The following is an 11,871-nucleotide window of genomic DNA, read 5'->3' as shown; positions in this document are numbered from 1 at the left end:
CAGGAAGTAGAATACGCGCAGCCATCAAGGGCAGACTGGATGCAGGCAGGAGCACTCTTCAACTCCCTCTTCTGTATCTCACTGCTTAGAAGAATGCCTGCCACGCAGAACAGATTCAACATTTTGTCGTTCCCCATCTTCTTTTCCAAGTATTTATATAAATGTTTAAATCCATGAATCTTAACATCAGACTGACTACACAACCTAATTTTGTATCATATATGAAGCAGAATATAAAAACATCTTACACAACAAAATTAATACAGCTTGATTTTACCAGTATTTTATATTAAGCCTAAAGTCTATGGTCTGCTTCAGGGCTAGCCATGTGCAGTGAAAGGATGTTTAGACTTTTTATGAAAATACTTGGGAGTTCTAGAAAAACCAAAAGTTAGAAGTAAGACTTACAGCTACTTAGCCATTAGCTATTTTAGCTGAATGTAGGAAGCACTCTTCCTTTGGGCCCTGGGATCAGATCACAGGTCCTGAGAAGACGTTTCAGCTAGAAGTTCCTGCACTTTAAGTCAGTCTCTGCGCCTACAGAAATGCCACGTGTGGTGGTACACACATGAACTCAAGGCCAGCCTGGGCTCTATACAGACTTCCTCGAAACCAAACCAAACCCTCAGGTGTTTGAGCACTGTTGCTAAAGACAGGACTGTCGAAGTGGTTTAGCTAGTAGAGTGCGTATCTAAAACGGATGAGATTTCAGCGCTGCAGAAGTCAGGAGTGACGACGTGGGTGACCTGGGAAGATCACAAGTTCAACATGTCTGTACCTCACGACCCCAGGGTTCCTGTGTAGTCCTGGCTGTCCTGGAACTCGATTTGTAAACCAGACTGCTCTTGAACTCAGAGTTATGCCTCTGCTTCTTGAGTGCTGGGATAAAGGCGTGTGCCACCACGCTTGGCTCGAGACGATCTTTTGTCACATACAAAGTTCCAAGACAGATTCAGCTATGAGATGTTGTGCATAAAAAGGTCGTGAAGACACAGTGAGGAAGCCTCTACGAAACAAAGGAAGGTCTCAGGAGAAACTAACCCTGCCAACCCTTGGACCCGCAGCCTTCTGAGCTAGAAGAAACCCATTCCTTTTAACTGTCCAGCCTGTGACATTTTGTTACAGTAGCAAGCGCAGTCTACCCTGAGCATGAACAATGGTGAGGAGCAGAGAATATTTCTGCTTGCACGCACTCGTCTAATGTCCATGGATTCCTGAACACTGCTTTACACTTACAATCCTTATAATAACCGCCTTTGCTTTAAGCAAGCTCAAATTATCTTTCAAGTAAATAACACACTGGAGTCTAGATAGCTCAGAGTTAACCCCTGAAGACTTTAATTTTTTAAAATTTATTTTTACTTATGCATGTGGGCGTTTTGCCTGCACGTGTATCTGTGTACCACCTGTTCCCAGTGCCAGGAGTTCCCAGATGCCCAGGAGTTAGGGTCACAGACGGTTGTTAGGTACCATGTACTACGTACTGGGGTTTGAACCTGCGTCTTCTGAAAGAAAGGACAATGTTCTTAACTACTGAAATCTCTCCAACCCCTGAACGTGTAAACGCTTTGAAATCACTTCCAATGGGGAGCTAGGGCACATTTAATTTCTGCCTTGAAATTTCTCATCATAAAGATCTTCTAAACAGTTTGAGTTAGAAAGCCTAGGGTCTCTCTCTGTACTACTGGTAAAATACTCCCAATATTCTAGCACTTACTTCCTAAACTATCAGCAGAGGTACTGCTAATCATAAAAATCCCCACAACTACTGACCTTGAGTAATTAGATTCCCAACAACTGCTGACACTGAGTGACAAGTCACCTCTCGGGAGAACTCCTCTATAGAATGAATGTTTCTCTCCACACTAATCTTTATGTTCTAGGGTAGTAAATACTCCACTGGCTGGCTTGTTGGGCTGGCATTATCATTGGCAGGGCAGGGGCCACAGGGCAGCCTAAGCTTGGTTGTTATTTGTGGTATTGGGGTTCAAAAGTAGGGCCTGTCACTGAGTTACAACCCCAACCCCCCGCTGGGTTCCTTGGGTTGGTTGAGGAATTACTCCCCCCACCCCTTTTCCTCCTCCACTTATCTTATCCTTCTTTGTTCTTTCCACCATGTACTGCCTATGACCTTCCCCCGGCTGGCTGCTTGGTTTTAAGTGAGTCTGCAATGGAGTTAAGCCATTCTGCAATGGCTGTTATGCGAAGGCATAGCACGTTCAGGTGTCTGAGGTCCTGCTAGGAAAGGGCAAGGGCTTACCTGTGAAAGGTTCTTCTCAGTGCATCAGTTCTTTTTCTTTTTCTTTCTTTCTTTCTTTCTTTCTTTTTCTTTTTAAGGATTTATTTATGTCTGAGTGCTCTATTTGCATGTACCCTTACATGCCAGAAGAGGGCAAATCCCAGTACAGATGGCTGTGTAACCACTGAGCCGCCTCTCCAGTCTCAGCTCATTAGTTCTTAAAGGTGGATCACAGAAAGGAAGGAAAAAGGAAGGAGGGATGGAGGCAAGGAGTTGACAGCTGAATCTGGGAACATCTGCTCACCTTTGGTGGCCATGGGGAAGCGGAGACTAACTTTAGAACATTGGGGGGAAGTTCTTCCCTTAGTTTCATTCGTATTTCTCAGAGATGCAATACAGGGCCTGGGTCATGTTAGGCAAGAATTCTAGTACTTGGTTTGTAGAGACAATGTCTTCTGTGCATGATGGCACACACCTTTAATCTCAGCACTTGGGAGGCAGGGGCAGACAGATCTCCAAATTCTAGGTCTTCTGAGTTCAAAGATCTACAGAATGAATATTCACCCAAGGCTATTGGAAGACCCTGTTTTTTTTTTCTTCTTAAAAAGGACAAACTCACACTATACAGCTCAGGCTAGCCCTCCAACTTGTGATCCTTCTCCCTCAGTACGGAGTTCTGGGATTATAGTCATGCACCACCATATCTAGCAGAGACTTTTTTTTTTATAAAGCATGAAGATGACCCTGGATGATACTAACTGACCCACTGAAAGTTTTCAAACCAAATAAAACAAATCATGCCAAATCCAAATTACAACACTTTATTGCAGCATCGGCAAAGGTCAGATTTCTGAAGCTGGTGAAGATTGGGCAGCATTTCCATGTGAAATGTTACAACTTTACAAATTTTGTTTCTTATTGAAATCTACATGCAGAAACTGAAACATGGTAAAAGAAAGATGCAAAATAGAAAAAAAGATGTAATCAAGTTGTAGCATACAGATGTGTTCTTTAACTAAATTACTATGCCTATTGGAAAGCAAATGAAAAATACCTATCCTAATAAATTAACAGACTGTCAGAAACAGACTAAGAACCCTCATTTCTATGGGGGGGGTGGGGGACAAAATGAAACGAAAACAAAAGCAAAGAAAAAGCTCTACTTGTTTCCATAGTTTGTTTAGACACAGAGGCTGTAAACCCATGAAGGTCAACAAAATACTCTGATCCACTTCTTGTTGTCCTTCGCTCTTCCGTGACATGCTCGATGGCACGTTTTGTTTTCAATGATACTTACAATGGGCTCAACTATATCCCCGTTCTTAGGCTGGTATCAGACTTCTCTAAACCATCTGAATTAATGCTTTGCATATTAACAGTCTTCACATTTTTCTTTCACTCGAATAGGCAATTTTACATCACTGACTCTGATGGTTAAAACAGGTTTTTCTCCCTCATCCCTTGTTCCTCTTGAAACAAACCCCTTAACAAAACCTTTCCTGGTGGCTTATCTGGCATTTGGATATCTTTCATCATTTTGTTGTCCTGCATGTAAGTTTTTACTAGAAGATTTTACTGCTTGCTCTATACTCTCTACTGTAGTCCGGGAGCCCCCAAATGTATCTTCTTCCAACATGGGATGTTCAATTCAGAGACACTGTAGCTTAAATCAAGTTTAAAACTCAAGTTCATTTCCCCCATACCATTCCCATCTCAACCGTTTCTTCTCCGGCTCAGTCATCTCATTGACGCTCTTCTTGGTGTAACTGCTCAGTAGTCAAGTGAACCTTCTCATTTCTTGACTGCCATTCTCAAGAGAAGATTAACCCTCACGTGATTTCCATTACAAAAGGCCTTTCTGCCTTGTCTGGAAGCGTCGGCTTGTTCCGGTGTTGGCAGAGGCTGGTGTTTCTGCCTCATGGCCCCAGCCTGTCCCAGGTTTAGATTCGCAACTCTCTAGACCGACATGCTGAGATGTGTCCGCTGCTCTCATTCAATTGCTGGAGGACTCCACTATCCACAACATCAGATACAGGACCTAATGAAATGACACGTGCTGCTGGATCAACGTCTCCTAAAGGTACAAACAGGGTGATGTTAAAAACTTTACTACTGCAGGACAAAACTGAAGCAAGAAAGTGTTACGCACCAGCAATCACCATGTATAGACTAAGTTAAAGCTTTCTGAAGATCATATATGCTCTCCATAGGTGGGGCCCCAACACCTTTCCTGCAGCTAGTTTTTCTCTCTCCTACTCCCTTCCTCTTCCATCCTTTTGATACAGTCATATGTAGCCCAACCTGGCTTTGTACTCACTATGCAGTTGAGACAGTCATGAACTCCTGAGTTTCCCGTCTTCCACACCTGTCACAGGATTATAATAGGCATATGCTGCCATACTTGGCCCTCTACAACTAATTTCTAAGATGCTAAGAAATCATGGTTTATGAGTTGACTGTGTATCACCAAAACGCATATGGTGAAGTCTCTCCTTTAAAGCATCAGGTTGTCATCTTATTTGGAAACAGTCACTGGCAGATGTAATCAGGACGCTGTGGCCACGCTGGGACAGGCTGCATGATTATGGAGTAAAGTATAGACACAGAAGTGTACAGAGAAAGAACGCTTTGTGGAGACAGAGATACAGATGAGGTGATGCATGTATTAGCCACATGGATTGCCAGCAAACTCCTGGAAGCTGGGATGCCTGAACATGGTCCTCACAGCTCAGAAGAAACCAGCCCTGCTAATTCCCTGTCCCCAAAAATGAAACAAAAAACTTCTGCTGCTGAAGTCACTCAGTCTGTGGCTCTTCCTCAGGACAGCTTGAATGAGCTGCTACACTACGTTTTAACAAACGGCAGGTTAGAGTAGCAAGAAACTTTCAAGGAATAAAATACAGACATGAAGAAGTATATCTTGAGCTGTATCTACCCAGAAAACAAACAAACAAACACCTACAACAAAACAACAAAAAACAAAACTCTTCCAGAACTGAACTAGCTGAATGGGGGGTGGGGGTGGGGGAGAACACCAACACAATCAGTCCCTGGAAGAAGGAATTCCGACACAAAATTCTCTTCTGAAGTAAACAGAAAGCAGCTGTCTAAAACAGGTTAATAAAGTGCAGTGGATGAAGGGAGAAAATGTTAAAAATCTTTGTAAGATAGACTTCTAGTATAGTGTCACTTGATAGCTTATAGGCAAAGATTATCCTGAGTGATTCTAAGAGCTGAAAGAAGTATTTCTAATACATGCTTTGATAAATGTTATTCTAGAAAGTATCCTGTTCATAATAAAACTATTAATTAACCTTAAAATATTAACATAAAGAAGTTTCTGCATGGGGTATGGTGGAACAATTCTTTTTTTTTTTTGTTTGTTTTTTTTTTTTTTTGGAACAATTCTTAACTCCACCAGAGCTGAAGGCCTTCCTGAGCTATACATAGGGAGAATCTGTCTCAAAATATCATGGGCTGGGGGTTTAGTTCAGAGGTAAAGCACATGCCTAGCTGAGTTAATTAAATAGCAATGTGAGAAAGGAGATATAAAAGTTGTAAGCCAGCTGTCCTGGTTGCTTGAAAAGATGAGATGAAAGAACTAAGGCTAGAGATTGCTTAAGTCAACCCGTCAACCTGGACAACATAACAATACCATCTCAAAACAAAAACAAGGGTAGGTAAGATGCATTTCAGTAAATAATTGATATGTATCTGCAAAGTTTAAACAGCACTGGAATAATTCATATACAACTGACGTATCCAGACATCAGTTCCAACACGTGCTGAAGATGCCAGTGTCAGCTTTTCAACACTAGCAGAATAGAAAGCAACTTGTTCTGCACTATAGAAAAATTTAGAAAATAGTTTTACTTAAAGCATATTACCTCATTCAAGGTAAATGCCTGTAATTTTCTAGAGGGCTGAAGTTTCAATTTACATTCCTATCAACTTTTTTTTCCTTTTTTCTTTCTTTTTTTTTTTTTTTTAAATTTTATAGACAGGGTTTCTTTGTAGCACTGGCTGTCCTGGTACTCACTTTATAGACCAGGCTGGCACTGAACTCAGAGAGCAACTGCCTTTGCTTCCGAGTGCTGAGATTAAGGTGTGCCCTGGCACTACCTGGCTCCTCTCAACTCTTGACTAAGCCTATCAAATCCCCAGGCAAAGATGTTGCAGCGACTTCAATCACCAGACTGTAAGTAAATTTCACTTTAACTGACATGTCATGTCATGAGTATTAATAACTGGCTTTATTCACAATCGTCATCTCAAGAATCTATTTGGAGGTAGTTTCTCAGCTGTTTACCACACACCTCCTTCGCACAGAAAACCCCTTACCACAGCACACTTACGACACCTGACAGTACTACATTCTTCTACCAATGCTATCTTGCATCGAAAAGCAAAGAAAATAATAGGACCCAAACCACCAGAAGATTTCATTCTGTTATTTCTTCTTTCAAATAACTACATTTCTCCACTTAGAATTTAAGTTTTAAAACCAGAGACCACTTGGTACTCCAAAAGGCTCAACACTTCTTGTTTACATGCTTGCCTTCTCTTTTACAATGTTCATTAACATCTATATTTTTAAAGTGTTCATTACACTTTCCAGAGGGCCTTTAAGACTTATTTTATGTGAATGTTTTACCTGCATGTATGTACATGTACCACCTATAAGCTTAATCTCATGGAGTTTAAAGGAAGGCATCAGATCCCCTGGAACTGGAGTTACCAATGGTTGTGACTCAACATGTGTGTGCTAGGAACCAAATGCAGGTCCTCAGAAAGAGCAGTAAATGCTCCTTACCACAATCCAGCCATACGCTACACCTTTTGAGACAGGGTCTTATATAACCCTGGATGGCCTGGAACTTGCTATGATCAAGGCCAGCCTTGAACTCACAGAAATAATACCTGCTTCTGCCTGGCCAAGTACTAGTCTAAGTATGCCACCATGCCAGGCTCAGAGGGTCAGTCTTAAAAGATGAAGGATGTGCCTGGCTAGTCTTATGTCAACACGACATAAACTATGGTTATCTGAAAGGAGGGAGCCTCAATTGAGAAAATACCTCCATAAGATCCGGCTGTAAGACATTTTCTTAATTGTGATGATGAGAGAGAAACCAGCCCATTGTGGGTGGTGCCATCCCTGGGCTGGTAGTACTGGGTTCTCTAAGAAAGCATGCTGGACAACCAATGAGGAGCAAGCTAGTAAGCAGCATTCCTGCATGGCCTCTGCATCAGCTCCTGCCTCCAGGTTCCTGCCCCGCTTGAGTTCCTGTCCTGACTTCTTTAGTGATGAACAGCAATATAGAAGTGTAAACCAAATAAACCCTTTCCTCTCCAACTTGCTTTTCAGTCATAACCCTACGACAAGGTGGTATCAGTGTAGTGGGGAATTGCTGTGACAGACCTGACCATGTTTCTTGGGAAGACTATGGAAGGACTCTGGAACTTTGAGCTAGAAAAGCACTGAGTGTTGAGAGCTCAGTTCAGTGTTCTGTGGAAGCCTGGAAGATAACAATGTTGAGAGCACTGCAGACGATGGATGGAGGCCTGGCTTGTGATGTTTCAGAGTGAAACTTTAAAAGAGTCCATCCGGGCCATTTGCTATTTTGACTCAAGATTCTGTGGTTCTGGTCAGCTGGGGCTGAAGAATCAGCAGCGATTAACAAAACACCAGAACTACTTAGCTTTGTTGGGATACTTGATGCTGGTCAGCTGGAGCTGAGACTTTAGTGGTGATTAAGAGACCAGCATTGCTGAGGTGAAATCTTCTAGGAAGTGTTTCCTGAGAGCAAAGAAAAGCTGTGTTTCAGAGATGACGAAGGTTGTACATCATGCTGGCAGAAGAACTTGATAATGTAAGAGTCACCCAGGTAGTACTGGTTTTGAAGGCATGAAGGGCTCATAGAGAACAGCTAAGGTTTGGCTAAAGGAGAGGCCATTAGTGAAGGTGCAGCCTCAGGAGCAGGTGAAGGCCCAGGAATGAAGGGGTCATGAAGAGAAGTTGAGGCTTGGCACCATGAAGAACGGCTATTGGTGAAAGTGCAGCCCAGTGGCAGCAGAGGACCCTAGCAGTTTTGGAGATGCCAGTGCCATGAGACAACCACCAAAGGCGGCAGCAGCAGTGGAGTGGGGCCAGCCAGAGCCTACAAGACAAGCTGTGTGTGCTATTGAGGGTAGAGCCTAGGAAGTGACCCAAGCCTCTCGGAGGAGACCAGAAGACATTGGACATAGAGTTGTTTACAACAACTTGAGTTTTGTTTTGATTATGGCTGTGCTCTGGTTCTTCCCTCTTGAAGTAAGAAAGTATTTTGTATTTTGACTTTTCCAGGATCCCTCAGCTGAAAGACTTTGAAATTTTAAGAGATTTTGGATGTTAAAAAAAAAATACACACACACACACACAGTATTCTGCCTGCACGCATGCCTGCATGCCAGAAGAGGGCATCAGATCTCATTAAAGTGGTTCTGAGCCACCACATGCTTGCTGGGAAATGAACTCAAGACCTCTGGAAAAGCAGTCAGTGCTCTTAAACTCTAAGCCATCACTCCAGCTTGCAAGATTTTGGATTTTTTTCGGGAGACTGAATACTTTAAAGAGATTGAAGTTTTAAATGTGCTTAAATTTGTGAAGACTGTGAGAACTTGGGGATGAAAAAGAAAGGAAAGGTTGTGGCTTTATAGTGTTCTGTTTAAGTTGACAAATTTAATTCTACTGCCTGGTTTTGTGTGTCCACTTGACACAAGCTAAGCCTCCATGAGATCCATCTGTAATGCATTCTCTCAATTAGTGATCAATGGGGAAGGGACCAGCCCACTGTGGGTGGTGCCATCCCTGGGCTGGTGGTCCTGGGTTCTATAAGAAAGTAGGCTAACATACCATTCCTGGGCATACACCCAAAGGATGCTCCATCCTACCACAAGGACACTTGTTCCACTATGTTCATAGCAGCTTTATTCATAATAGCCAGAAACTGAAAACAACCTGGATATCCCTCATCCAAAGAATGGATTAAAAAAATATATATACATATGTATTACCTAGCTGTTAGAATGTGCATGCAATGTGCTGCCAAATGGATGAAACTAGAAAAAAAAAATCATCTTGAGTGAGGTAACCCAGGCCCAGAAAAACTAACATGATATATACTCTCTCATAAACGGATGTTAGCTGGGTCAAGTAAAGAATAGCCATGCTACAATCCACAGCCCCAGAGAGGCTAAGTAAAAGGGAGGGCTCAAGGGGAGGAATGCAAGGATCTTCCTGAAAAAATAGAATAGGGCTTGAGGGTAGACTGGGGGTGGGTGGGGATGGAAACAGGAGGGATCAGGTGGAGAGTGGGATGGAGGGAGAGAATACTGGGAAAGATGACTGGAATCAGGGGGCATTTTGGGAGTGAGGCAGAAACCCAGTACAATGTAAACTCCATTTTGAGGACTTAACACTAGTGAAGACTCCTAGTAATGGGGAATATAAAGCCCGAACTGACCATCCTCTGTAATCATGCCTCAAATGGAGAAATTCGGACACCAACCCAGCCACAAACCCTTGGACCTACAGTTTGACATGCCTGCAGGATGTGCTGGGACCAGAGCCTAGCATTACCATTAGAAAGACCAGACAGATTTCATCCAGCAACTGATGGGAGCAGATATAGACTCCCACAGCCATATATTACGCAGAGTTCAGGGAGTCCTTCGGAGGAGGAGCTAGAGGGATCAAGGATACCATAAGAACATGTCCCATAGGATCAACTGATGGAGACTCATGTGGGCTCAGAGAGCCTGTATGAGTCTGACCTTCATCTACATATATGTTAATGGTTGTGTAGCTCAGTGTTCTTGTGGGAGTCCCAACAGTGGTAGCAGGGGCTGTCTCTGACTCCTTTGCCTGCCTTTCGGACTCTTTTCCTCTACAGGATTGCCTTGTCCGGCCTTGATGTAAGAATTATGTGCCTGGTCTTATAGTAGCTTGTTACGCATATTTCGTTGATGTCCCTGGAAGGCCTGCTCTTTTCTGAGGGGAAAAAGAGAGGGGAAACTGCAGTCAAGATGTAATATATGAGAGAAGAATAAATTTGAAAGCAAGCAAGCAAGCAGGTTGAACAAACCATATGACGTAAGACAGTAAGCAGCATTCCTCCATGGAATCTGCATCAGCTCCTGCCTCCAGGTTCCTGCCCTGACTTCCTTTAGTTATAAACAACAATGTGGAGGTTATAAGCTAAATAAACCATTTCCCCTCAACTTGCTTTTTGGTCATGGTGTTTCATTGCAGCAATAAAAACCCTAACTAAGACAATGGATAAGTTTTTTTTTTTTTTTTTGAGGTTGTGGTTTTAGCTAAAACAAGCTAAGCGGTTAGCTGAAGACTTAGGACTCTCAACAAAGAAAGGAATGAGCTTAGAAGAGACTTGAAGAAGAAAATTAAGTGATTAAACATGGACTGTAAAAAGCCTTCTTCTATTCAACAGATATTTACTCCACTTCTGTTAGATGCCAGGGAGTGAGTACCTTGTAGGAGATACAAGAAAAGACAACAGTCCTTGCCGCTACAGCAAACTCCTGGGGGAACAGAGACAAGTTAACAGGTAATTAAGTAGGACCTGCTCTGTAGAATACAGTGAGTCATGGCAGTATACCTTTATTTCTTAGGCCAGTCCCAAGAATACCAAGGCAGGCCCTAAAAGAAGAACAAGAGTTACCTGAGGCTTGGGAGAGCAGGATATGGCTCCAGAGAGAGGGAGTTAGGAATAAGTTAACTAAGAGGTCAGCTTGGCTGAGAATGTGAGAAAGAACAACCAGAAATGTTAACCAAGTCGTGTAATTCAGACTTTATAAGTTCAGCATGAGAGGCCACTGAAGGGCTTTAAGTAGAAGGGCTCAAAAAGTCAGATGGCAGACTGCATCTCAGAATACGAAGTACAGTGGAGAATGACTCTGAAGTGTTGAAACAGGCTGCAAAGTTGATGATGGGCTACAGCAGCAATCTGCGCTGATCTTAACTAGAAAGACCAGTGTTGAAGTATTCCATGAGAAGTAACTGTCCTTTGATCTAAATCTTGGTACTGAGGTGAAAACATAGGCAAATACAACAGTTACTTAGTAGAACACCACAGAGAAACTTAGTATTATTTAGACAAGAAGGAAAGGGATGAGTAAAACCTTTCAGTGTGCAGATAATGGGGCTGGCAGTGTTTGCATTAACGAAGCTGGAAAACATGGGGGGAAGAGGAGGAATGGTCAAGGCAACAATCACTTTATGTTTTCTCTCAGACACATGGTTGAATATGCACAGAAACTCAAGTTCAAGGTATCAGTAAGAGTTCTGGATAGTAAATGAACCACAGCAGGGATGAACCATCTCCAAAGAATAGAAGGCTAAGAGAAGGCTGAGGGCTGAGTCCAAGGGTCAATGACATCTACTGTCTATCCATGCTCATAGTTATGGGGTGTTAAAGAAAAAGACACCCCAGTAGTCTGAGAAACTAAGAGATGGGTATATCAGGAGAGAGCCGGGCATGGTGACACATGCCTTTAATCCCAGTACTCAGAAAGAAGAGGGAAGCAGATCTGAGTCCAAACCCACAGAGCTAGCTGGAAATATGGCTCAGTGGTTT

At 42.7% G+C, this 11,871-nt stretch overlaps 1 protein-coding gene across 3 annotated transcripts in view; it reads right to left on the bottom strand.

Annotated features, from left to right (window-relative positions):
• Positions 1 to 3,044: 3,044 nt before the first annotated feature.
• Positions 3,045 to 11,871, bottom strand: part of Upf2 (UPF2 regulator of nonsense mediated mRNA decay) — a 116,883-nt gene continuing 108,056 nt past the window's right edge. For all 3 annotated transcript variants that reach the window (XM_021656512.2, XM_060372857.1, XM_060372856.1), the window contains exon 22: positions 3,045 to 4,313. In XM_021656512.2, coding sequence (XP_021512187.1) covers positions 4,304 to 4,313 — 10 coding nt within the window. In that variant the 3' untranslated portion in view covers positions 3,045 to 4,303. The remainder of the gene's footprint in view (positions 4,314 to 11,871) is intronic.

Source organism: Meriones unguiculatus, chromosome 19 (assembly GCF_030254825.1).
Source record: "Meriones unguiculatus strain TT.TT164.6M chromosome 19, Bangor_MerUng_6.1, whole genome shotgun sequence".
NCBI classification, from domain to species: domain Eukaryota; kingdom Metazoa; phylum Chordata; class Mammalia; order Rodentia; family Muridae; genus Meriones; species Meriones unguiculatus.
Note: the sequence above shows the minus strand (reverse complement) of the source record. Positions and strands in the feature narration are given on the sequence as shown.